Raw genomic sequence first — 27192 nt, 5'->3', positions numbered from 1 at the left:
ATTTATTATGCTATTTTTGTGATCTACAAATGACATGAGAAAACTTGGTATACTTGTTTGTATAACATTATTCTTGTTTATAAAACCCAATTAAAAGAAGAAGTCATTGCCGATCTACGGTTGTACCCGCAGATCTTAATCTATCTTTCGCGGGCATACCCATTGCTAATAGGTGTGGGATGTTAAATTCACAGGAAGGGATCGCCCTCTAACCTGGTATGCTCAGTATGGTCACCTGATCAGACTTTCAAAATCAAGTCAGGCAAAATTTATCCTGCTAACTCGATACAGTTAGCAGGCACGTGCTACCATTAAGTACAGTATGTGTGACGTTATTATGACTAACGGCTGATACCAAGAGCGCAAAAATAATTAGCAACGCCAACGCTGCTGTTCACCATAATAATTATGAATTGGCCATGGCATCAAATGCTATAATCTCCATTACCAAGACCCACAAAAAAAAGCTGCTATTTCAAATACAGTGGTACCTCGGGTTAAGTACTTAATTCATTCCGGAGGTCCGTTCTTAACCTGAAACTGTTCTTAACCTGAAGCACCACTTTGGCTAATGGGGCCTCCTGCTGCTGCCGCGCCGCCGGAGCACAATTTCTGTTCTCATCCTGAAGCAAAGTTCTTAACCCGAGGTACTATTTCTGGGTTAGCATAGTCTGTTACCTGAAGCGTATGTAACCCGAGGTACCACTGTAATAACAGCAAAAAGCCATATGAAAATCCTGAGCCATTTAATTTATGACACCGGCACCAAGAACCCCGCGGGTCGTTAATTCCGCCAACCAAGATGGCTGCGCCCCTCGAGGCTCCTCTTCCGGACTCCGTTCTTTCCAGCGGGATAGAGCGGCGCGCGACACTTCCGGCGGGGCCGAAGCTAGGGCGGACCCGCCCACCTCGCGCGCGCTGGCGGCGGCGGCGGAAGTTCCGGAGCCGTCTGGTGAGCTCGAGAACTGACTGAATCCTCTTCAGTTGGAAGCCGGGTAGAAAGAGACAAGAGGAAAGAGGTGAGGGGGGAGGGGAGCAATTAGAATCGGGACCGTTCTCGAGGGGAGGGTCTCTTCGCGGAGGGGGGCTTCTGTATGGGGAGAGAGAGGAGGAGGGTGGGCCGGTCTCTGCGTGAGCGGCGGACTGTTGGTAGAAGTGGGGGGGGGGGGGCACGCGAAGGGGCCCAGGTCGGTGAGGTAAAGGGTTGGGGGAGAGCGCGGGTGGGAGCGGAGGGGGCGTGGGCTGGAGGGAGGCAGAGGGTGAGGCGGGCTGCAGGGAGGGTGTGGCCAGGAGGTGACACTCGCGAGGAGGGAAAGGAAGCTGAGAAAGTGGAAGAGGGTTTGAGGTGCTGGATTTTTTTGGGGGGGGGTGTCCAGGGGTTACAGGTGGGAAGAGGTCAGTGATGGAGGGTTAGGAGCACGAGGAGGTGCTAGCATGGACCAGATACAGTACAATGGAAGAGATGAGAGAAAAATATGCACCTGCCAGGACTCCCTGTCATTCTGAGTGTGTGTGTGTGTGTGTGTGTGTGTGTGTGTGTGTGTTTTTAAAGGTGTCCTGGCAGGTGCATATTTTTTCTCATCTCTTCCCAGTTTACATTTACATTTGCCTTTGATGTACAGGAGCTGCCCACCTTTCTCTTCCTTGGCATGGGCTTATCCTAAGAGGACAGGGGATGAGGAGGGGGAATGAGTGTGGGCAGGAAGATGCAAGCGGTCGTGGGTAGAATGTGTGTGTGCAGATGAATGGGGGGCGGGGAATCTGGGTGGGACGCTTTCTGAAACGATAAGAACCAAAGCTGTGCCAAATCATAGGAGAGAAGTTAATTGCATGCTGCAGTATCTCATGCAAACTGTATTTTTATTGTGAGCAGTGACCTGAGTACCTTTAACTGCTTACAACCTTTGCATATATTGTAGGTACCCTTGCAAATAATAGCTGATATGCACTCAGTTTCTATCTTCTACCTTATTCCTAGAACAAAGGTGGACAACACATTCATTATTAAAAGCATATATTGTCTTTTTTCCATTGTATAATAATGTCCAAAGTGGATTGCAAGTATCATAATAAAACAGTATGAAATAATAATAAACTAAGCAGCATAAAAACGTAACTTTGATAACTAAAAGAATATGATTCACCTGAACTCAAAGGCTTGTTGAAACAAAATAGCCTTTACTACAATGTTGTATTGTGTAATAACTGTAGATTACATTGGAACTTTTGCCATCACACATCAATAGAAAATGGGTGTCTCTCATGGACTGGGTTCTTTAATATTTAAAGTGGGAGAGACACACACATACATTTGTTAGGAAGAAATAACTTTGTTAGTTGTAAGTTGACCACAAGTTTGAATGCCTTAAACCTTAGTTAACCTACAGACTGATCTAACCATGTTTCCTTGGCATTCCAAGATTGCCTAAGATTGCAGTCAGCATGCCAGAAGTTATAATTTGACTTACACAAAAACTCAGTTTGTGAAAAACACATCGAGTGATTTGTAAGTTAATTGATTCAGCAAGGCCAGAGTTTCCAGAGCAAGTTATAATGGAATCAAGCTGATGAGTTGTGGTTTTGGCTGAAGATGCACAGCACAGTGTTCTTCATTACAGTACACACAAGTCACATTGCTAGATCTGACTAGGAGCCCACTACTCATGCTGTCTTCAGCCAACTAAATGCTTCAAGATAGAGCATGAAAGCAAGAACCTTAGCCTTTTGCCTTTCCAATTATCTGATGCTCAGTTATACTCTCTTTAAAAATGGAGGCTTTGCTGAACTTTTGTGGCTAAAAGTTTCTGTTAATCTTGTCCTTCCATGCGTTTGTCTGATCCTTTTTAAATACCATCTCAGTTGGCCATCAATCACTACTTCTGGCAGTAGCAAATCCTATCAGTTTATTTCATGTTGTGTAAAGTACTCAGGTCCATTTGCAAAGGTTGAAAGCACCACAGCAATAAATAGAATGTGTGGGAAAGGTTTGAAGGGAAGAAGATTTATTCTTAGTACGTATAGTCCCTTTCCCCATACATCTCAGGCATGTAAAATGCTCCATATTGTAGCATGGAGGTTTGATAAACCATTTCCAGCTTGTTGGGCTATGTGTCCTATAAGAAATGAAGTATCTTTTTTTACTATAGCATAGGAATTGATATCAGGCAAAGAACAACATATTTGTGTGAAATAGTTCTTAAAGAGTTGGCTTCTCTTTCCAAGCAACCATCTACTTATGGCATCCTGTTCAGGAGGCACTAGGGAGAGACTTCTTTGAACCAGTAAACAACAATTACAAGTAGTTGTTAGGTCTTTTAGGTCTTCTAGAAAAAATTCCAGAAGCAGTGTCATAACACCTTTATTAGGGCCACCTCAAACACTACCAAGTAGTGAGCAACCTTTCAAATTGTTTGAAACTCACTCTTTTGTAGTGTTTTAGTTGGTCCTAATAAAAGTTTTATGCTACTGTTGCTTTTGGACTCACTCATGTCATGTATTTTGGGAGCATGTTGGGACTGATTTTGTTAGCAATGTACTTAGCTCTGAGAGTGCTGTTATTACTGAACAAGCATTATTATTAATATTGCATGACTTCTCTTTGTTACTAGAGAATGAGCAGAGAACACAAATGAAATTCCATTTGCCATTTGAATAGCTTGTTTCTCTTGCCCCATCACTCAGATATGGACAAGGAATGTTCATTTTCCCCAGTCCATTTTCCTAAAGAAGTGCTGGTCATAAGAGCATAGAATTGCCTTGCAGAAAGTCTCTTTAGTCTGGCTTTCTTTTCCAGCTGTGGCTAGCCAGATGCCTCTAAATGAAAATCATGAGCAGGGTATGATGAGAGCCATCCCCTGTTGTTTGTCCACAGCAGCTGATATTCTGTAGTATGCTACCTCTGAACATGGATATTCCAACTGTTCCAGGGTTATTGGCCAGTAGATTTATCCTCCTGAGAATTTGTTTAAACACTTAAAAAAAACCTTCAAAATTAGTGGTCAATATTTGGTAGTGCACTTTGTAAATTTAAGAGTTGCATGCCCAACGTAATCCTCTCCTATATCCTGAGCTTGCTGCTGCTTGACTTCATTGGGATCCTAAGTTCTGATAATATTCTGTTTCCCCTTACTCTGTCTTTTTCTACAATATCCCTTTTGAGGCAGAGCAACTGGTAACCTAGTATTCTAATAGTAGGTGCACCACAGTTTTCTATATATGTAATGGCTGTTTTATTTTCGGTCTCTTTCCTTGGGATTCTTCCATCCTGTCTGAAAATTGCTTTATCTTCTACTGCTACCTCATTGTTTCCTACATACAGCTCCATATAATTTATGAATAGGTGAAATAACACCATTCTCAATTCAGAACTGAGGGAGTTTAGTTTGCTTCCCACCATTGTGAAAACTGACAATTTATTTCTAATGTCTGTTTCCTGTTTTTTAACCAGAATGCTAAGGGTTTTTTTTCTTAGCAGCCCTTGATAAAAAGTTTTGTCAAAAGCTTTTGAGCTGGTCTTGTATTCTTGAATTTTCTGAAATCTTTTGACAAAATTATATGTCTGGCAGGTCTCATGTTTAATGCTCAAGGAATTTTCAAAAAATGGCTAGAACTATCCTTGAAAAAGCTGTGCTGAATCTTCCTCAGGATACTAATTCCTCAGCTGATTCTTCCTCTCTATATGTTTAACAATTCTAGCCCTTAATAAGGTTTTCTGTCAGTAGCAGAGACAGCAGTTAGCCTAATTAATCTGTAGTTTACTGGATCCCTTTAAAAAATGGTGTTACGCTGGCTGTGTTCCAATAAGGAAGCTGATTTCCATGATGCTGTAAGTGGTGAGTTCTCTTAAATTCAAGCAAAATTGTCATTGTTCTTGAAAACTACCTAGCTCATTCAGATTTAGCATGGTTTAGCATGAGGTTCTGTAAAATGTTTTCCCCTCTCCTCAGTCCTTATATATGACAGACTTTCACATCTGTTCCTCAACTAGGAATGAATGGGCCCTGCATGCAGGTATGCTTTCCTTTTTTTAAAAAAAGGAGGCAAGCCTAAGTACTGTATTGTGTAAAATGGGGGGGGGGGGTAATTAGATTACAGTACCAGTGTTAATTTCAAGATGAGTACCTTGTATAGAGGTGAAAATGTATGCAAGGTACTAAGATTCCAGTGTCTGATTTTAATTTTTTAATGCACAGATGACCAGATTTTCTATCTGACACATTTCTTTTACACTCCTTCATATAAATAAGGCCATGGTATGCATTTGGGGGAGGAAGGGATTATGATTTCTTAACAGTTAGGGATTGTATTTCTCATGGCTTTTTTCACATGAGCCAGGGTGCCTTGAATGAGGGAATCCTGCTATTTTCTGCACCAACCTTTTCAACAACTTGTGCTCATAGATCATATAAAGTAGCGATAGGAAATCTGTGACACTCTAGGTATTACTGGACTTCAAATCCCAACATACCTGATCTTTGGCACACTGGCTGGAGTTGATGTAAGTTGGAGTTAAACAACCTATGCTATGTGCATAGCAATTTAAATATTTTGGTCACCGCCCAACATAGAATTAGGCACCTTTAAGTTCTTTGCTTTTTGGTGGATTTATGTACACATGGCCCTTGCACAGGTTTGTGGCCCTGATCTTTGCCTTTATGGAATTCTAAGCTTGAATACTGTACTGTCTAGTCACTTTTTTTCGTAGGCTTTAAAATGATGGTATGGAATAAACAAGCTTGGTATGTCCTCATCTCACTCAATTTGTGGGCAGGTTACAGGACTTCCGGGGAGAGGAATGGCGGTTTGGCTGCCTCTCTGTTAACTCCTGCTTACAGAAGATAATTACGGTATGTAGTGATTGATAATAGACAGATAGTCTGACTATTAATCATTATGCAGATAAGGGTGATCTGGGAGTTGACCTCAAATGCTTTGATCGAGACTGTTTTTATATGCCTGGTGGCTTGGACGGGAGTTATAACGAGCTGGGAAACTGACGAGTTGCCATCGTGCCCAAACTCCACATAATCAATTTTCACAGGTAAGAAAGACCCACACCCTCTCTTTTTAAAACACTTCTGGTACAAGGAAAACTGTAACAAAAATTCCCTCCATCAGCTGGTGAAAATCTACAATCTGAAAATCTGTAAGTAACACCTTTCGTCATTAAGGAAAACAGAAAGGAAAATGGATTGTTGTCTAAGGCAGAGTGTCTACGGCAGAGCAAAATTCCAGATTTATGGTTGACAATAACGATTAAATGGACAAGGGGAACCTCTGTGTGAAAAATCTTTAACCCTTTTTCTCTTTTCTTGCCACTAAACAACTGAAAAAACTGAAAGTAAAGTGGCCGTTGCCAGCTGTGGGTTAGAAGTTAATATGAGATAAGACATGTTGCAGCTGTGATTTTAAGGTGGAAATATTAAGCTAGACTGAGTTGCTAATAATATCCAGAACATCAAAAACGTCCATTATGGTAAAGGCACTTTAGGATCTTCCAGTGACTGTTGGTGTAGTTCAACAGTTGATGACTGAATAGTTTCAAATGATCGGATCAGAGATTAATGGAGAAAATGGAGAAGGGGAATACTCAGAGGCTTCAGACTAAATTGATGAAAAGTTTAGAGGACTGGATCATGAAATAGTTAAGCAGATGGTGATGCTGAAGTGGAAATGACTTCCATGCCTTGATTTGGATGAGAAGGAGAAAATAAAAGTGAGGTTATAGGGAACCCGACAGAGGGCCTTCTCGGTAGTGGCGCCCGCCCTGTGGAACGCCCTCCCTTCAGATGTGAAGGAAATAAGCGGCTATCTTAAGTTTTTAATATTTAATGCTGTATTGTTTTTAACACTTGATTGGAAGCCGCCCAAAGTGGCTGGGGAAAATCAGCCAGATGGGCGAGGTATAAATTATTATTATTATTATTATTATTATTATTATTATTGAAAATTATCTGGATATGGTATTGATGAAGTTGAGGGGTGAAAAAAACTTTGAGAAAACTTCAGTCCTAGCCTTGCTTCAGTTCTAGTAGAGAGAAAGTATTCTGCATACAATCTGAAGTGAATTAAGAAAATGATGCTGCTAAAGTTATGGTATTCTCTGTGGAAAAAGACTGGAAAGAATGAAAATGGACATGGGCAGAAGAATTTACTATCACTCAATATGGAGTAATGGTGGTGGGAATTAATGGAGGTAATGGCAAAAGAAAAAAATATGGTTGACATTTATCAATAGCAATAACAATTAGAGAACCAATCTTGGACTTTTCATGAGAAAAAGAGGCACCTTGACATAAAAGAAATATTGTTTAACAGAAAGTGGAGAAGATGGATGTTAGCATGGACTGAATGTTTGAAATAATCCTTTTTTCCTTTTTTATGTAACCTGTGGGTGAAAAATCAGAAGTTTTCTTTTTGTATCTTTCTCTAATGTTTCTTCTTTTGTCTCCCCCCGCCCTTCTTTCTTCTTATTGTTCCTTTCTCTTTTTGTTTCTCTCTTTTGTTTTTCTTCTTTCTTTGGAGTCTTATGTCTCGTGCCTTTATTAAGGTCCAGAGATTGTATACTTATGGGAGTGGTAGATGGTGGATGGAGAACCCTGGGTGAGAGATAGGGAAATGTCGGTCTCCCAAGGTGCTTATTTGTCCTCTGTGGGTGGTAAGGGCTAAGAGTCTAATTACTTGATTTGTATTTTTTGTAGAAGCTATTTTATTGTATTTTGTAATAATAATAATAATTTCATTCAAGGAAAAAAATTGTGGGCAGGTTACTGTTCACGCATTCATGTGTGGAATGCAGTGGATCAGTCTGTGTCTGGACTCTTGGCAAATGGCCTTATCTGAACCATTCAACTTGATTGCACCAATAGCTCAATATGGCATTTTCAGTGGGGAGGTAAAAAGCTGATGGACCTATGAAAGATCAGCTTCATCCAGATAAGAAATAAGATGCAGGAAATACAGCAATGTGAAGAAGACTTGGTTCCTATGTATTGTTGATATCTAGCTTGGTGAGGCTGCTCAGCACTTGAATCAGGGTGTGAATGATTTGAGGGTCATCTGGTCCACCTTTCTCTCTCATCCTCCCTTCACAAAGATAACTGTGGACCCCTCTGCATACTGCCCTGTCCAGTCCACACCACACTGTGACATAATCAAATAACAGTTGTTTGATGAGGGGGGGAAACAAGCAGAGCCAGCTGCTTCATGTTATTCAAGCAACTGGTACCCTATTGCAATAGAGATGGAAGACCGCTTGAGCTGGACCTCTAAAGATTCTGTGCTTTAATAGCCAAAATCCTTCAAGTGGGATACATTTATTGTTATTATTATCATTATCATTATTATTATTAATTGAATTTATATCCCTCCCAGGGTGGCAAACAGATCTACAGTTTAAAAAACAAAACCCTTCTAAAACAGTTAAAACCTTCTAAGAGCAGTTACAGTTTAAGCATTCTAAAAGTTACAGTTAAAACCATTCATTCATTCCAGTGATCTCAGGGTTGCCAAGAGCAGTGTTCATGCCACCAAATGCCTGGGTAAACAAGGAGTGTTTTAGTATTCCTCCTGAAAATTAATAATGATGGAGACAGATGTACCTCACTAGGGAGAGCATTCCACAAACAGGGAACCACCACTAAATATGTCCTGCCATGGGCCAGTGTCTGCTGAGCTGCCATTGGGTGGGTGGGTGTGGGTGTTTGGTGTTGTTGATGGGGAACATCTCTGTAGTTTGTGTTACTTTCAGGGAAGCAAGGGATGGGCTCACAACAAAGACAAGGGAGCATGGGCTAAGAAACTGGAGTGTGGCTGATAAGTTCAGTAATTAGTGAATAATAACTCTTGTCCTGACATTTTGGAATTCTCATTCCCGCTTCCTTCCTAATCTTTTTCGGGCAAGTTTCTTTGCATAGCTACAGTCACAGGAGGCTAGAAACTTGGTGTTTATTTTAAATAGAAGATCAGATTCTGGATTGTATTCTTAGCCTCTGCTCTAAGCTTTTGTGGGTAACCATAGCATTCAACTTGCTGTTGCTTTCGGCTGTAACACTGATGTGGGCTTTTAGGTGATCTGGTGGCAATTGAGTTATACAGTGGTACCTCGGGTTAAGTACTTAATTAGTTCCGGAGGTCCATTCTTAACCTGAAACTGTTCATAACCTGAAGCACCACTTTAGCTAATGGGGCCTCCTGCTGCTGCTGCGCCACTGGAGCACGATTTCTGTTCTCATCCTGAAGCAAAGTTGTTAACTTGAAGCACTATTTCTGGGTTAGCGGAGTCTGTAACTTGAAGTGTATGTAACCTGAGGTACCACTGTAGTATGATGATTTGCACTGCGTGATTAGGTTAATAATAGGCTTCCAGATGTACTGGCAGTGTGGCAATGGCTTGATACCTTCCTGGCTTTTGTGGTCATAGTTACACCCAAGTGAGCAGCCATCGGGCATAGCTCTTGTTTTTCATGGTATTGGCTGCATCAGTACATCTCCAGTAGCAGCCGAGGCAGCACAGACTCTTGAATCTTTATGCCCCTGCACTGTTATCAGTGGTTATATAAATAGCCTTGTCCTTTACTGGTGGCATAGAAGTAACAAAAACTACTTTTAAACCTTCAGCTTTTTGGTTGCAGGAGGGGTTTGCTGGGATGAGAAATCCCAGGCTTAATATCAGGGTCTTTATGCTGCAGTTTTGTAAAAGCCACTGACTCCCACTCTGTCCTTAAGCTGTGCCTCCCAAGGCCTTTGGCAGGATGTTACAGGGAACCCTTATCAAACCATATCACTGAATATAACAGATAAGCAGCATTTGAAAAACAAGTCACGGTTGCTTTGAAAACCCTCAGAGTTGGGAAATACAGAGTGGGAGCTCAGCTACCATGTGGTAGCCAATTCTTAGCCTGTTCGAAATGTGTTCACACACACATATACATATTATTTTGTGCCTACGGTATATTCCTCTAGTTGCATCCTGGTTTTGAATTTTGCCTTTTATGAATGTAGCACTTCTTATTCTTATATTTCTACATTAAACGGGTTCATACTTAATTTGTGGGAAAGTACCTTGTGATTAAATACTAGGGGACAAACCCTCATGGTTGTTTCAGTATAGGATAGGATTTTGACTAGATAATCTGTTACAGACCTCAACTCTATAATTCATTGACGTGTGTCTACTAGAGGACAACTATAAAAGGGTACAGAAATGTTTTCAGAGGTATTAATAATCTGAATCCTCGCATGTGTCCTTCAGAGGAATGTTTGTAGGTCACATTTCAGGCAGCTCTTTGTGTTTCACGTTTTATATTAAATAATGCTCTAAAGAAGAGATCCATGGCCTGAGATAGGTTGGAGTTTAAAGTATTCAAGGCTTTTAAACGTTGTGTATATTAGTCTTTTTGCACCTGGCCTGTATGCAGCCTTCTTTTTGTTAGTTCATATCTACCGGAAACTTTCCCAGATGAACTTTTTAGCAAATGTAAAGTCTCCTTGGAAACCAGACTGGATTTTTGCTTTGCCTAGAGATGGAATATTCTCTTTGCCACTGTCAACTGCTGGAACTAGCTGATCCAGGTTTTCCAGGTGGATATTCCACCTTGAGAGCTAGTTGTTTGTGGCTTTTGGTCTTGGGTGCTGGTCTGAAGCCCACGGTTTCTGGGTTGCAACCTTTGCTCTGAAAATCTTGGTTTTCATTTTTAATCCAGGAGCAAGCTTCTAGCCCTTAGGCAGGACAGGGAAAGAGATGAAACCTGATGGGCTTCAGGACGGGAACTTGTACATCATGCACACATTTGAAGAGAGGCTTTCACACCCCTTTTGATTCTGTACCCTGCCTGGTTATAAAAGTGACCTAGCTCTTCGCATAGTTGTAAGGTCCAACAAGATTAAGCATTGCAGAGCGGCTCTTAAATTAAAAGTGCTATGCATATAATAAATGTGTGTGTGTTTCTCTATCTCTGTGTCTTTCAGGCGTGAGCTGTTGAAACCTCTATTGGTGTATGTGCGGTAACAACATGTCTGTCCCCCTCCTCGCCGATGCCGTGACCATTTCAGGGGCAGAGCGGGAGACTGCAGCGGTAAGGGCTTTCTCTGTTTCTCTCCTTGGCTTGCCATCTGTCGGGATCCAGAAAGATTAGGGGAATTAACTGGATTTCTTTCCTCCACCCCCCTCCTCTTGGTGCTGCTAATGTCAAGGGGCTGCCCTCCCTTTAACTCAGAAGCTGTTTGAGAGAAAGGGGTGGTGGGGGTGGTGGCAGAGGAATTGTGCAGAGAGAAACTTTGGTGAGGGGAGGGCTGCGGGAAGAGATCAACCTGGTTTCGTTCCTTTCCAGTAAACAGCACAATGTTGTTTGTGTAGGACCTGCGCAAAACACCACCGCTGCCTCTGGCAGGTAATTAGCCCAGCTGTATCAAATTGTGTTGGCCTCGATGCTACTACTCTTGCACTAACAAGGAAATAATAGCCAAGGCTTGCTTTCTACCACCCCCTTAATGCAAATGTGGGGCTGCTGTGGTCAGCCATCATGGCCAGGCGCTTCTGCAGAAATGACACTGACACCCACCAGGCTCCCAAGCTCCTATAATCCTCGCCCTTGTTGCTGGCTCTGCCTGCATTTGCACCATCAGATGTACCTTGCAGTTTTATTTCCTGCCTATCTGTGTGAACCATGCCCTCCCCTTCACAAAGATCTAAATTCTGCAAGGAGAACACATTACATAAATCAAACACATTTTGCCTAGATTGGCTTATTTGTATATAATTCTTTTTCAGTATTTGGTCTCCTCAGTGCTGTGAGAGTAGAGAGATGAGTGGTCTCCCGGGGCATGGCTGTGAGTGGTCAGGAGGCAAGGGGACACCGGAAGTGCTCCCTTCTGACCACTGGTTAGTTCTGCCAACCCCCAGAACACTTTTTTTTTAAAAAAAAGTTTGTTTTCTGCATTCCTGAGGACTAGTAACTGAGCTTTTCCGAACATATGTGCCCAACAGACAAAAGATGCTAAATTTTGCCACATTCTGGCCAACAGAAATTATTGCATTCTGGAATTCAGCAAATATTACTTTGTAAAGCCCATCTCCTTGTTCTATTATGCAAATGACTCTTGATTAATTTGCAGGTGTTATTGTGGCTCTGTTTCCTTTTTAAAGGACAGAGAAAAAGGCTGATGGGATTATGAAGATTTGGAGTAGGGTGTTAAATGTTTCAGAACTGTGGGAAGGAGTGAGATTAAATTCTCAAAGAGCCAACTCCCCTTTGCACCCAAGTTCCATGGGGGGGAGTGTTAAATCTGTGAAACAACCCTCGGATTGTCAAGAACTCTGTGTGATTGAGAGTTTCGCTGTAATGTGTCCTGATTGAGATGGGGTAGGCAGAGGTGTTTGTAGAATTTGTAGCCGTTTTGGTGAGGGTTAGACATAAGAGAGAAGAATGGATGTGTTAAATGAAAGATGGAACTAGGACAGTAATAGGTTTTCTGGCATAACCATTTGGAGCCACAGGAAGGGAAAGGAAACTGCACAATTTCCTCTCCCAAAGACCACAGTGATAATAGCTAGGAACTTGCTCTTCCACTAGAAATGAAAGCCGTGCTTTTCAGAGCTCGTAAGCAGCCAAACCATATATCAAGATCTGCAACAGAAGCAAAGCTTTACAATTCTCTAGCTTTCCATTGGGTAAATCCTGTGAAGACATTCATGAGAAGTTAGTTTGCACTAACCTCTCTGCAAGAGAGGTCTCTGGTGGTCTGACACGTGGGGAGTGGATGTGAATACTCGGGTCTAAATATTCGGAGTGTGCCTCCTCAGTTAACTTGGCTTGTGAACAGTCTTGGCTTGTGAACAGAGATTGAAGCTGCTCAGGAGACATGACTCTGAGGTAACTGATGGTGCGAACAGGCCTGTCTGCCCGCAAGTGGATCTGTCACTGCCAAAATACTGCTGGGTTTAGCAGTGTGGTAACCTGCTGCAGAGATGTAGCCATGTAGCTGGTTGATGGAAGCTTTTTAACCCTCTCACCTGGACTGGAATTGCTAACTTTCCTGACCTTTCTAATGAACAACTCTGTTTTTCTTCAAGAAGGCTGGAACTTGTGGTTGCCAACAGAAATGGGGAAGCAAAGCACATCCAGCTCTGCTAGCGGGTGTTTGGTTTCCTCTATCTGGGCTTCTGGTCAAGAATAACATTGATAACAGAGGGGTGCAAGAAGCTGTGCACCAGCATTTCTGTGTGAATTTTCGAAAGGCCAGATTCCGTTGCATGGAGAGCCTGCCTTTTAAATAGGACCTTTATATCACTGTGATTCTCCATGGTAAGATAAATTGCCTGTTCTTCAGCAAGAAATGCTGAATTCTTAAACCTGTATAATTTTTTGGAAATTTGTGCAATATTTCTTTATTATGCATAATTTACTGCACAACTTCTACTGTTTCCATTCTCAGCAAATAAATATACCGTATTTTTCCATGTATAAGACTAGGCTTTTCTCCCTAAAAATAATGTCAAAAATTAGGGTGGGTCTTATATACAGATACATCTCCCCCCCCCCCCCCATTTTCTTGAATATGAGTCCCCAAAAATAGGGGGCATCTTATACATGAGGGCATCTTACAGACGGAAAAATATGGTATTATGCAGAGGAATGCAGAGGAGTTACACAAGGCTCAGAAGCCTCAACCACTAGAAACCAGACTGGGCCACATCTATGGTTTTTGATACTTTGCCGATCATACCCACTTGGCCTCAAAGCCATAAAGGCTAGAAACCTCTTCTTTTTGAAAATGGAGATTCGCAGGAAGCCAGATATTGTGATCCTGCGAAAGCTTATACTTTCTTTGAGGTGAAATATTAAATGCTTGAAATAGGCAAGGTTTAGGAGAGGAGGTGGTAGCAGCCTGTCGGATTAATTCACAGAAAGCAATAACCTTGACCCAGAAGTTATTGGGGGTGGGGCATATTTTTTAAACAACATTTATATAATGGTTACTCAAACAAAAGACTTCTAAGTGGTTTACAAACAATCTATAATATTCATTTAAAAATACCAGCGAAAGCAAACATTTAAAAAGTTACATCAAAAAGTTTAAAATATAAAAGAAGATAAGTAAATTTAAAAAACACAAATTGCAACTACATGCCTGAGTAGGCTTGCTGAAATGAACAAATTTTTACCAGGCACTGAAAGTATTACAGTAGGTGCCTCCTACTGTAAGTGGGCAGGGAGTTCCAAAGTTCTGCCACACTAAGGGATGGATTTCTCACAAGTGTGGAATGCATGTTTTGTGACATTTGTAGAGTGCTGGTTCTGGAGATCTAAGCAGTCAAGTGAGCATGTATGGGGTGAGCTTATCACAGTGCCTAGGTTTAGGAATCCTGGATTATGGTTTAGGAATCCTAGGTTCCTAGATTCCTAGGTTTAGGAATCCTAGATGATGGGCCTCTCTGCATGGCTCAGCTTACGTCTTGTGTTTGCCTCTGTCTTCCAGGTGCAGATGGGCACATGATGTGTTAGCAGTCCCTTTTCAGTGACGTGGGGTGTGGTTGAGGCATCTTCTTTTATTACAGCTGGGGCACACACATGGTGATGTGTAGGCTCTTCGTTCCCAGCCTCTCCTCCTCACTTTAGGTTGGGTCCTTCCTGCTTTTCCCCTTTAGCATAATTCACTGCTGTGCTTTTTTTTTTTGCAACTAATTGGTCTCACAGGATGCTCCTGATGTGCTTTGGTAGCACTTTTGCACTTGTTGTGCTGCCTAATGTGTTATTTTCTGCTTGATTTCACAGGTCATTTTTTTACATGGGCTTGGAGACACAGGGTGAGTGTTTGGGTTGTGTTAGTAACTGAGGCAAGAAGGGAAGGGGGAAACCTTCTTTGTTCCAGCAGCCTGGACCCAAAAGAACTCCTGTTTCTAGTTGGGAAATGTTGAATGTTAATATTCTAGCCAGCATGAGCAGCGGCAGGATTGGAATGAGATGTTGAGACAAAAGCAATAGTTTACCAATCCAGAACACATTTTCACATAGGAAAATGCCTTATACCAAATCAGATTATTGGTCTATCTAGCTCAGTATGTCTACACAAGCCTTCTCCAACCTGGTGCCTTACAAAAACCTTGGACTACTGCTCCCATCAGCCCATTCCAGCATGGCCATTGGTCAGGGATGATGGACATTATGGTCCAAGACATCTGAAAGGCACCAGGCTGGGGAATGCTGGTCTGTGTGGACTGACTGCTGAGCTCTCCTGCTGGGATGCTGCACCAGGTGGAGGAGAACTTACCGACTTTACTGGATTGCAGTTACTCATACAGGGTATATAAATTTACTTGCGTCTTTATGCATAGCTTTGCATAAATGCTTCTAACCACAGTTGGCAGCTATGAAAATGTCCCACCATGGCTTTCCAGTAGAATGGGTTTTGGTGGGGGAGACAGGCAGTGGAAAATGCTTGCTTCTCCATTTTAGTTTGTCTGCTGTGCAGTGCAAGTTCTGATCTATGTTCTTTCTGCCTTCCCTACTTCAGGCACAGCTGGGCTGAGGCCCTGTCCTCCATCCGGCTTCCTTATGTGAAATACATCTGCCCTCATGCGTAAGTGTTGCCTCTGCCCTGGGTTACAATTAAGGCTTGCATATGTTTCAGGAAACAGGCCTCTGCTTGGGGTGTGTGTTCCCCTTATCAGTCTAGTTTCCTCCAGCCAGAAATAAGCTTCCCTTACAAGCTCAGAAAATACACTCACCATCCCCAGCCTAGTGCCCTTCAGTCATTCTGGACTGCAGCTCCCATTAGCCCCAGCCAGCACAATCTCATCATCCCTCACCAATGGCCATGGTAACTCTGGGCTAATGGGAACCAAAGTCCAACAATGGGGAGGAGGTGCGGAACACAGGTTCCCTTAAGGCCTGTGTGTGGTTTTAATCCTAGCCAAACTGGAAACATTCTCTTCACCCATGGAAACTAGTTTGCAGGCATTCTGACAGCTTTGCTCTCATGTAATTTGGAACCTTATAGGTTGAGAGGCAGGATAAGGTTGTTGCCTTATGTCATTTTTGTGAGCTTCTCTGGGCTTCTGGTTGGTTACTGTAGGGAGCAGTATGCTAGAGTAGGTAGCCCTTTGATCTGATCCAGCAGAGCTCCTCTTAGGCGCATCATTGCACCAGTGCCAGAGACTTCGCTTCCTTAAGCACAATACAATATATATTCCATTAGTGGAATTGGGCTGTGATGTTTTTCCTGCCTGCATCCACTTTTTCCTTTTTAAAATAGAAATATATGTATGTGCTAAGGCAGAATCTCAGCTGCATCCCAGTTCTCTTTCTTGTTGGATCACGCCAGCTCTGGCTGTCTCAAAGTGAGAATAGCACTTAACCTATAGCTTTTTAGGGGCCATGGCTTAAGTTTTTGCTGCCCGCTTAAGATTCTGCCCTTGCAAAAAAAAACAACCCCATCCCCACCAATCATTAATTAACCAATCATTGTATTATCCCTGATATTCTAATCTTTTTCAATCAATTTTTTTGAAGATTTTAAACTGTAAGATACTACAATCGCACGAACATCACAACAAAAAACAATAATTTGGTGTTAATGGTAAAACAGCTATATTAAATATTACAGATTGAGGTTAGTACATTAATATCATAGTGGTGACCCAATCTGAAAAATAGACATCAGACACGATGTTGACTTTTGACCAAACCAGTTGGGAGTTGAACACCTAGAGGTCAGTTAGTGCAAACTTCTTGACTGACCAACATTAACAGAAGCCACCATTTCTCCACGAGGATGTCAGCCTTAATCAGCTGATATTGTAATCTGAGGAACATAAGATGATCCTGCTGGATCAAGCCACTGACGCATCTGATCCAGCATCCTGGTCTCACAATGGCCAACCTGTTGTCTCTGGGGAGCCTGCAAGCAGGACCCAAACACAGAAGCACTCTCCCCTCCTGCACTTTCCAGCAACTGGTACTCAAAAACATTACTGCCTCTATGACAGTGGCTGGAAGGAGCTCAGTAGATCTTGCTAGCCAACCCAACACTCTGCCTGAACTCCCTAAGCTCCAGCTCCCTATAACATGCATGGATTATCCAGTGTCAGCCATTCAGGGTGTTGCACACCACCCAGCAGAGGTGCTTATTTCAAAAAGCCTTCAGTAAATTAGCCCAAGATCTTTGAGGCACAAAGCACACTGCCTCTCCACCTCAGCCCTTAGCACGAGTTTGCTTGCTTTGGACAAACATAGTATCTGCCAAGCACATACTAAGAGGGGCTCACAAATAATTTTGCCCTTGTTACAAAACTTGAGAGTCTGTTTGACCTGGTTTTCCCTTCACCAAGTCCCCACCCCCAGCAGCTCCCAGGTGGAACATGGACAGATAATCATACCCCACAACTGGACCATCGTGCCCCCCCCCCTTACACTGGGGAATCTTTAGGTTTGCCACAAAGAGCATGTTGACAAGCAAGGTGGGGATGCATCAGCTGGGGTGGGGCTAAAGTGGTGTGTCTGGGTGCCATACAAGATGATAAACAGGTATCAGTTTCCCTTCCTAGGCGCCTCTTTGAACCTGGACTTGCAGTGGTAATGGCAGGATGAGTAAAATAGGCTCCAAAAGAGCTGATTTCTGCCTTCACCTACATTCTTTTTGTCAAAACACTGGGAAGAGCCATGCAGTTCTGCCTTGAGCCTGCAGTATCTCCCCCCACCCCCCGCTTACCTTGCAAAGCAGCCGTGTCTGTTTTTGCGACGCCACCTGGGTTAGATTTAAGACAAAATGGAGCGACTTGCAGACTGCTCCTACTTGAGTCCGGCTCTTTTGTTGGTAGCAACAGGCAGACACGCGAAGCCCTGTGCCCACTGTGGTGAGTGCAGGCTCATGAGCTTTTCAGCCCAAAGGAGATGGCTGCTGCTTCCTCAGCAACTCTAGCCAAAGCACCTAGCTCATGCTCAAGTCAGTCCCCAAATGTCCAGGTCCCAGGGTGGGCTGCTTGGCAACCACACCAACGCTGCCTGATCCAGGAGGGACTGTGTGTATTTCTTAGAAAGGAAGTAAGGGCAAGCAGAGCAGGCTGTGTGTGCACCTGCATATGTAAAGATCTTTGTCACCTGCTTCTTTGCAAAGCTAACCCTACCTGGGCAGACCCTGAGGTTGGGGACTTGGGGGAAAGCAGCTAGCAGTTCTATAGCTGGAACTCAGTCGTGTTTATCCCATACCTTTTGGAGTCACATACAAGTTCAACTTGTACAAGTGTACAAGTTCAGGATTTGAGAGAATGTGCAGCCTTTGCAGGTTTTTGCAAACTCCGCTATGTCTGGATGAGTTGAGGTTTCTTAGGTTTGTGAGGAGCCTCATGACCTGTTGTCTCTTCCTACTGGAGCATAATTGCCTGCTTCTCTCTCTCTCTTTTTCTCTCTCCCTCCCCCCACCCTCTCATATGCTTGCAGGCCTAGGATCCCTGTCACCCTCAACATGAAGATGGTCATGCCATCCTGGTTAGTATAAAACAATGTTAATTTAATTGCTGACAGATAAGCGACGTGCCCCGGCCTCCTGCCTCCCAGGCACTTCTTTTTCTGGCCTGCATGACATCATAAGGAAATATGGCAGCCAGAACTAGGCTTGTGGCAGTCACCAGGAGTGATGGGGAATGATACAGATGAGAGGCTGATGGGAGGGGGGAAATTAAAGGCAGCAGCTGTGTGCAAAGGTTTAGTGGACCTGAGGAAGCTGGCCGGTGTTTTTTGGCTAGGGCAGATTGGTGCATGATTTGTAGGGGGCACACCATGGCTACTCCTATAAGGCTGGGGTGCAAACACTGTAGAGGACGAAGAGTGAGTCTTTAAATAAGACATTTGGGCCATGAGGTCGAGGGGTACTGCCTACCAGGTAGCTTGCCTTGCCTAGGGTTCTGATCCACAGCCCTTTAACAGTCTTTTAAGAAATGTATATTGTTTCAACATCCACAGGTTTCGCTTCTAGATTTTTCTACAAACTTTTCCTGTGTCTCTGGTTACTTTTCTGGGCAATGGGCATTAATGTATATTCACAATACAGCAGGGGAGCATAGGCAGGCTTGCTGCCTTTTAAGACCTGGTGGAAAGAAGGCCTCTGAATTGATGCATGTCTGCAGCCAGCAGATAGTCTGCTGGGTAGAAACCTCTCCAGCTTCCCAGCAGAGTTCTCCCTTAATCACTTTAATTCTTTCATACGGAAGAGTTTGGAATGGCACAGCCAAGCTGCCAGGACACTATATAGTCATATAATGTGCTTGCTTAGCCAGCCTCATGTAGGCTGCTGGTGGACCAGAGAACAGGGGCTAACTTGCGTTTTTTTCTTCCAGGTTTGATTTGATGGGCCTGAGTCCTGATGCACCTGAGGATGAAACTGGAATTAAAAAAGCTGCTGAGAACCGTAAGAAAAGCTTGCCCACGGGTAGTGTTAGAGCTGGTCTACATTTCTCCAAATTCTAACTGACAGCATTTGAAAGCCGGAGAGAAAGAGAGAGACGGGTTCTGTTCCTTGAGTCATAAAGAGCCTCTGCCCTTTTTTACATTCCCAGTTCAAAAAGGCCCACTTCCTAATTCTTGCAAAAAGTAAAGCGAGTGAAGCAGTTTGGGATGTTTACATTCTGAATGCATGGAAGGCTCATTTTAAAACACTTCCTCCTAGTGCAAATGTAACAGAGGCATCCTGTAGACAATGTTTTGCATATCTTAAGCCATCCTCCACTCCCACACCATATTTATCCCTTCTCCAAGAAGATTTTACCCCTGCCTGCCCTTTCCAATTTTAAGTAGTTTTGTGTTGCAGGTGCAGTGGTTGCAAGCCATAGTTCCTATCCAAAACTTGTGGAAACCATGGTTATGAGGAAAGCTGGTTGTAGTAACCATGGTTTGCATTGGTCTGTATAACAAGCCCTTGGCTAGCAACATGGGGAATTACCTTACCTAGTCAGACCCTTGGCTGGGTGCTGCTAATGCTGATGGGCAGCTTTTTGACAAGGGTCTGTCCAGCCCTACCCAGATTCTGGGGATTGAATCTAGGATCTTCTGCATGCAAAGCAAATGCTCCACCACTGATTTGCAGCCATTCCCAAATTGTTAATGTTGGCAGGAGAAGAAGAGGAGATGAATCACTCCAGCAGGAAAGACCCAGAGAGTGGGAATGTGTGCTCTCAAGGCGGATTCCTGATTTGCAAATGTGTGGCATCTTAGCACTGTCTGCTTTTTTAAACATTTCAACACCAAAGAAGAGTGGTTTCTGGGTTTTAGCAATTTCACACCAACTCTCTCCAAAGCTGGTGTGACATAGTGGTGAAGGCTGTGAATTGTGAATTCACTGAAGAGGTCTTGGGCAAGCTTCAGATTCCAGAGAAACAGCCATGTTGGTCCACTGCAGCAGAACCAAGAGTCCTCTGGCATCTTAAAAGACTAGCATGTATTTTGTGGCATCACTTTTCATGAGGGAGAGCTGAGCCCAATGCAAACGTTGATTGTCTTATGCTCCCCCCCCCCCACTTTTCAAACTCTACTCCTTTTCCCTTGATCTTTGCCACCGGAGGCCTTGCCAGAAAGAACATCACACTCCTTTTAAAAACATGACATTTTGAAGCAGAGGAAACTTTGTGAAATAGATCTGTGCCAACAGACTTTGTCTTTGTAATTATTGTGCACCTAGCATATTTGGTACCTGCGATGCAAGGCCTATGATATTATGCCACCTTGAACTCTCTCCCTCTGCATTCCAGTTAAAGCGGTGATCGAACATGAGATAAAGAATGGGATCCCAGCCAACCGTATCATCCTGGGAGGCTTTTCGCAGGTGACTGGTGTGTGTGTGGCAGGCTACATCCCCAGGATGGCAAGCCGGTGTGTGGACGGTGGGGTTGGAAATGAGGAACAGGACATGGGCACTGGTGCTGGGGGAAGATGGAGAACTAGCGGCTGCCACCTTGCTAATGGGGGGGGGGGGGAGCATGGGAGATGAGGTATAGCTTCCTCTGGAGCAGCAACTTGGATGTGTGCAGTTGTTCCAACAGTACTGAGGTTAAGTGGTATCCTGGGTCATACTGCTTTCACTTTTCCATTCAAAACACATTTCTAACCCTTATTGCCATGGGAAACACACATGCTTTGGGGCAATGTCTGGTAAAACCTTACAACCCAAGGATGGGTGTGGGGACAGAGTTAGACTTCTGGAGTGGAACTTCTGCCCTCCTAACTACTACAGTGGTATCTCGGGTTACAAACTCCGCTAACCCAGAAGTAGTACCTTGGGTTGAGAACTTTGCCGCAGGATGAGAACGGAAATCGCGTGGCGGCAGCGGGAGGCCCCATTAGCGAAAGCGCACCTCAGATTAAGAACGGTTTCGGGTTAAGAATGGACCTCCGGAACGAATTAAGTTCATAACCCGAGGTACCACTGTACTTCCCTGTTTCCTTCTGGCAAGCTGAACATTGCATGCAAAAAAAAAGAGAGGGAAGCCTTTGAAATTTGTATAATCAAGTTGCAGAATTTGTTCTATATTTTTGAAAGGTTTAGGTTGCACCAGGTCTTTTTTTCCTCAAGTAGTTAAGTGGGGCAGGAAGCGGTGAGGGCTCTTCTGACGCTGTGCATGAGGAGTGTGGCCTCCACTGACCTGTGTGCCCCCCCCATACCAGTCATGCCATAAGAACCAGGAAATCTCTTACAAAGGGGTGGGGTGGGGAGGGCTGTTCACAGGGGTGGCAGTAGATGAGAGTTGTGTGCGCCTTTGCATTGGTAGAGGGTTTTTTCTGGAGCAAGCTCTGACCTGCTTTCTAATCTTGGTTGCGCTTCAGGGTGGCGCGCTGTCCCTCTACACGGCGCTCACGTGCCCACACCAACTGGCTGGCATTGTGGCCCTCAGCTGCTGGCTCCCCCTGCACAAGACCTTTCCTCAGGTATTGCAGCCCCCTCTCCCCCTTGAATGTGTTGCTGTTGGCCCTGTGGGTTGGGCTTGGTGCATGCCAGGATGGCTGCTCAACTGGGAAATGCCTGTCTGGTAGAGCAGTTCCTTCACAACTAGCTTGCCCAGGTACTGCATTTCCCAGAGTGCAATGGGTTGTTCACAGCTTGGTGCTCCTTCCCCTGCTGCTGTTTTTTTTCCCCCTCCCTCCTGCAGGCAGCAAATAACAGCATGAACAAAGACATCCCCATCCTACAGTGCCATGGGGAGATGGACCCCATGATCCCAGTCCGCTTTGGAGCCCTCACTGCCGAGAAACTGAAGGGCATTGTGACTCCAAGCAGGGTCCAGTTCAGAACCTACCCAGGAATGATGCACAGCTCCTGCCCTCAGGTTAGTTGGCAGCCGGTAAACCCATTTCCTAGGATGACTGACTAGTCTTAGTTGAGTGCCATATCTTGGTTGCAGCCAGGGTGCATGCTGGGATATTAGGGTTGAGATGCTCTCTCTCTGCCTTACTCTGGGAGTATCTGAGAAGGTCCTATGCCTGGTGCCTTGACCTTCACAGGTTCGGTGGAGGGCATCCAAAAGCAAAGCATCCTTTGAGGTACTCCTTGAAGTGCCTTCTGCCATGAGCCCTTATTATGGCTTGTATGATCCAGTTTCCTAAGGCAGCTTTGCAGACTTGGTGGTCTCAGGCAGCCTCTTTTTGATCCCCACTTAATTATATTGTACTGCTGCAATCAGCTGTCTTTAATTGGATATGTATTTTTTTTAACCGATTAATTCAAAAGAAATAACAGTGTTAGTCTGGAGTACTAAAAATAGCAGGTGCCCTGTGGAAGCTTAAAGGTAGACAACTATATTGTGGCATCAGCTTTCATGGGCCAGACCCCCAACTCCTGATAAAGCCAAGTGCCATCATGACACTGTAATTGTGGCTTTGGTTCAATCTCGACTTGCTTCAGTTGACTTCTGATTTTATATGAGCAGTGAAATAAATTGCTGTCAGCTGGCTTGGCAGCCGCCTCTTGTGGCAGCCAAAAGACTGCTTGAAACTTGAAAATCAGCGTACATGTGTGGGCAGCAACTCATGTAGCATAACAAGGAAACTGGCAAGCCCCCCCGCCCTGCCTCCTGGACTCTTGATAAGCTCAGTTCTCATTTCAGCTCTTGAAATTTTTTCTGTTTTATGACCCTCAGTTCAATGCAGAGAATCTTGTCACTCCCCAAAGGGAGCACATGAACTGTTTGAGGCTCTTATGTCTTTGAAGGGGAGGAGAATGAGCACACGCACAAACAAAAACCACTACTTCTCCTTTTACTCTGTGCAGGAGATGATGGCTGTGAAAGAATTCATTGAGAAGCTGCTGCCCAGGATTTAAACAAAGCTACTCAAGACTGTTGCAGGGAGAGGAGACAGAGGTCACCACCTGTGATCTTTAACCTTGACCTGCCCAGCTGCAAATGGGGAGCCACAGCAATCCACCTCCACTTCAGCCGGTTTCCTTTCTCTGGCCTTTCCCTTCCTCCTGCACCGCCCCCCTCCAGTGCATAGGGAGGGTTGCCCCTCTCTCTCCTGTACATGGAGTGAAGGTACGGAGCGGTTTTAAGGTACAGCTGAGAACCATGTGGCTGCCTCCTTGCAAATTTAGTAGTTTTGGTCACCTGATTTCCGCCTTTCTTTGCTATCTCTCCCCCCTCCCCCAACCCCACACAAATGCTTGCTGTGGCAATGAACTGGGTGGTAGCCAAAGGCTTAAAACAAAGGTATTACGAGACTGTGTTCTGCGCTGTTACAGTATTTGCAGGGAGCATCTGCAAAGGTATCTGAGCTCCCTGATGGGTTTGCAACAATCCCACCCACAGTCCCTGTGCCCCCCCTTTTCTGTGATGCAGAGCCTGAGTCTGTCCTGGTGGAACCACCTTAGAGGTGCAGGTAGGGTCAGGGCCCCCCTCTCGAGTTGCCAGTGCTTGGCTTTTGGGGGCAGGGGAGGCAGGTAAACTGCCCCACCCAGGCAATCATTCCATCCCTGTTCTGCCATCCCATCCACTCTTGCCAGGCGAAAGGAGGAAGGTCTGGCTGGCTGACGGGTTGCTGTACATCCTCCAAGCATGTCCTGGGGCTTCTCCTCCCCAGTCAGCCACATGCACCATTCAGTGTGCTAACAACTCCCAGCTTGGGCTGGAGATACCGTCGGTTGGGGCGTTAATGTGGTGGAGGGGCCCCCACCTCACCAGGAATTGCTTCTAATGTATGTTCTTTTAAAAATTCCTTTGTTTGTTTCTTTCAAAATCATCTCTGCTGTGGTCCCCTCCATTGGGTCTATCTTGTTTTGTACCTACACAGATAGGGTAACGTTTGTCCAGAAGGTAGACACGCAGCAAGCTCTCTGCAGCCTTTTGGGCACCGCAGCTCTCAGAAGCACCACTCCTCCACTTCCTATCCAGTCTGTATCGAGTAGCTGCAAGCGGCCTTTTTGTCTATGGGGTGCAGTCTCCCTCTTATCACTCCCCACCCCTCTGGTCTTGTTAGTGGAATGGGCAAGCACGGTCCCCCTCTCTCCCTTCTAGCCCTGGTGGCTGGCGTATTTTTTTGAAGCTCTCCCCTAAGTCTCTCGTCTGTTTTATTTCAGTAACTGTCCCCTTTCACCTCAAGCAGAAGGCTCTCATCCCTATTTCTGGCAGGGGGCTGTGCTGTTGAGCAGCCAAGGTTCTCTTACCATCACCCCTTCAGCATCCACACCCAAATTATCCACCGGCGTGGGCTGACACCAGCACTGACAGCCAGGGACAAGATGTCTATTCAAGGAGCTTTCCTCTTTTTGTGTGAAGGGCTAAATGTTGCCTCCCACATTGTCCTACTGTGTTGCTCTTTGTGAGGGATCTCTCTGCTCACTTCCTTCCCCTGGCTCTGTATGGTCCTCGGTGGTTGGTAGCAGCAACAGCAAGGGGGGTGCTTGGGGTCCCCCAAAGCTAGGACAGCCCTCTGCTACACTTTCCAGTGCTTTATACAGCTATGTGCAGCAAATATCCATGTAGGAATACATGGCCTGCCCTTCTAGAGCTTGCATCACAATGGCAGCCCCAAAGGAGATGTTGCTCCTCTTCCTGCTTTCAGTGCAAGGCTGCCTCCTCTGCCCTGAGCAGCCGCTGCTTCCCCCAAAATCTGCTTTTTGCCAGCCTTGGGGATCATTTGGCCGAGGCCAAACTTGGCTTCTCTAGAAGGCAAAGTGCCTTCACTGCCAAGCGGAACGCCTCCCACTTGGGGGTCTTTCCTTTTTAGCAGCTGGCAACTTGCTGGGTCGTCCTCCAGGTCACAGGGGCTTCCCAGATCTCACTGGAAATAGGGCCAGATTACATGGCTTGGTGCTGGAACAGCTCACATTCACAGAAACAGCAGGGATGATTGGAGAGATTTGTTTGTAATGGGCCGGAATATTCTGTATGTCCTCTTTTTATCACCAGAGAAGCAGAAGGCACTAATCCTTTCATAAACTGATTTGCATTAGACTCAATTTGAGTGACTGCTTAAATGGCAAAGCTGCCTCTTGCTTGCTCTGTGGAGGGTTTGCATCCTCTGCTATTCTGCTTTGGGTTTGGACGTTCTAGTGGTTGGGAGGACTGTGGCTGGTCTTGGACATGCAGCAGAATGAAGTGGTACAATCCCAAGGTAGTAGAGGACTGTACAGCTTCACAATTGCAAGGTGGGTTTTGTGTGCACTGTTCTTGAATGCTCCCTGACGTAAAACTCAAATCCCTGTAAGTAGCAACACATCAAACAGAGGTTCTTATCTAGCCATCTCATCTGCTGGATTTCTACCTGCAGGGACCTTTGTGCGTGTGTATGCTGCTTTTTTACGTAGGGAGTATTTAGGCATGTTATCCCACCACCACTTCAGCCTTCACAAGGAAGTTTTGTGGTGACAGTCCTTTTCCTTCTGCATTTTGCTCCATCTGCAGACCAGGCCTTGACTTCCTTCTCTATAGTGAGCGTAGGCAAGCAGACATGAGGGGCGATGCTCCTCCTGTGCTTGTGGCTGCCTAGCTGCTGCTGCTGCTCTCTCCTCTTCTCGGACCATTAATTGGATTGTTCTGTATAGTAGTTACACAGAGAAGTGCCCTGGACTCTGCTGCTGTTGCCACTGCCAATTTTGACTAGATCCTTCTCAAAGCAAATTGTCAAAGTGGCCTGCAAGTCTTGGGTGTCTCTGGAGGGAATATGTTAAGAATATGGAAGCCAAAGCAAAACAGTGGCTTCTGTATGTTCCTGCACATGAATTAATTCTCTTCCCCAACCCCCCTTTCCCTTTTGTCTTCCCCATACATCATTTTTATTTTTGTGTTCCACTGAGATTAAACAAACACAACCATCTGTGCCTCACCTTGTTGTTTCTTCAGTGTAGTCAAGATGTGTCAGTTTCTCCTACAGTCGTTAAGTGTTTAAAACACTGTGTACGCCTCTTGGTTTAGATGAATAACAAGCCTGTGCAGTAGCTCATAGGCCAGGGGTGGCTGGTATGTGACCCTCCAGAAGTTGCTGAACTACATATCCCATCACCCCCAACCATTGGCCATGCTGGCTGGGGCTGATGGAAGTTGCAGTTCAATAACATCTGGAGGGTTGCAGATTAGCAACCCGTGCTTATAGGTGACTTTCCTACATGATGATCAGCAGGGGAAAGAGAAACTCACCTAAGGCCACCTGTGGGCTTCATTTGTGAACTAGCATTTGATCACAGATATTCCCAGTCCAGGCCCAAATACCTATTGCAACACTGGAATTCTACAAACTGCAAGTTACCATCTATGACTTTTAGAGTTCAACATGTGACCCACAAGACGAACTCCCTAGAAAATGTTTTTTGTCTACTAAATTTTAAAAGGTTCTAGCCCTTATTGTGGCACAAAAAAGCCTCCTGAGGCTAACTGCTGAATGGCTCTGAATCCAAATACTGTATGTACAAAAGGGCTTTATGTAATAGAGAAGCAGAGTGGGTGGTTTGGGTAGGAGATACTATTCCCATGTAACATCCTCGGTTTGAAAGGGGTTTTCTTAACTTCTCCTCCTCATTGAGTCAGGGCCAGCTCTACTGTTAGGCAGGTGTTGAAAAGGTAGGGAGCAGCAGTGAAGTGTTGGCTAGCGCTGTGTGCTTGTGCCTTGTGATCCGCATTGCAACCCCTCTGCTGGCCGCCTGTTTCACCAGTTGCAGTGGAGAATGCTGTTCCATCGCCAGCACTGAAGTAAGGCTGAGATGCCACTCGGGTTGTGC

The 27192-nt window shown here is 44.7% G+C and overlaps 1 protein-coding gene across 4 annotated transcripts; it reads left to right on the top strand.

Annotated features, from left to right (window-relative positions):
* The first annotated feature begins 890 nt into the window (after positions 1-890).
* On the top strand, positions 891-26292 carry LYPLA2 (lysophospholipase 2). Of its 4 annotated transcripts, XM_081015632.1 has the most exons (11): positions 918-1019; positions 5771-5846; positions 10969-11075; positions 14775-14806; positions 15514-15579; positions 18438-18485; positions 19334-19404; positions 20741-20814; positions 21813-21914; positions 22136-22312; positions 23254-26292. In XM_081015632.1, exons 3-11 carry the CDS (start codon positions 10998-11000, stop codon positions 23302-23304), a joined length of 699 nt encoding a protein of 232 aa, XP_080871758.1. In that variant the 5' UTR covers positions 918-1019; positions 5771-5846; positions 10969-10997; the 3' UTR covers positions 23305-26292. The 4 variants fall into 4 exon arrangements, with proteins under 4 accessions (XP_080871756.1, XP_080871758.1, XP_080871759.1 ...); XM_081015630.1 differs by lacking the exon at positions 5771-5846 and having other exon boundaries at positions 891-1019; XM_081015633.1 differs by lacking the exons at positions 918-1019; positions 5771-5846 and adding an exon at positions 5899-6040.
* The last annotated feature ends 900 nt before the right edge of the window (positions 26293-27192 follow it).

Source organism: Podarcis pityusensis (assembly GCF_964106645.2).
Source record: "Podarcis pityusensis genome assembly, chromosome: 8".
Taxonomy (NCBI): domain Eukaryota; kingdom Metazoa; phylum Chordata; class Lepidosauria; order Squamata; family Lacertidae; genus Podarcis; species Podarcis pityusensis.
Note: the sequence above shows the minus strand (reverse complement) of the source record. Positions and strands in the feature narration are given on the sequence as shown.

What these genes read in the sequence shown, in the direction of transcription:
- LYPLA2 (XM_081015630.1), top strand. Translation starts at nt 10,998, where the DNA reads ATGTGCGGTAACAACATGTCTGTCCCCCTCCTCGCCGATGCCGTGACC. An exon ending in TGCACAAGACCTTTCCTCAG is followed by an intron (nt 21,915 to 22,135) that starts GTATTGCAGCCC and finishes TCCCTCCTGCAG; the next exon opens with GCAGCAAATAACAGCATGAA. An exon ending in TGCACAGCTCCTGCCCTCAG is followed by an intron (nt 22,313 to 23,253) that starts GTTAGTTGGCAG and finishes TACTCTGTGCAG; the next exon opens with GAGATGATGGCTGTGAAAGA.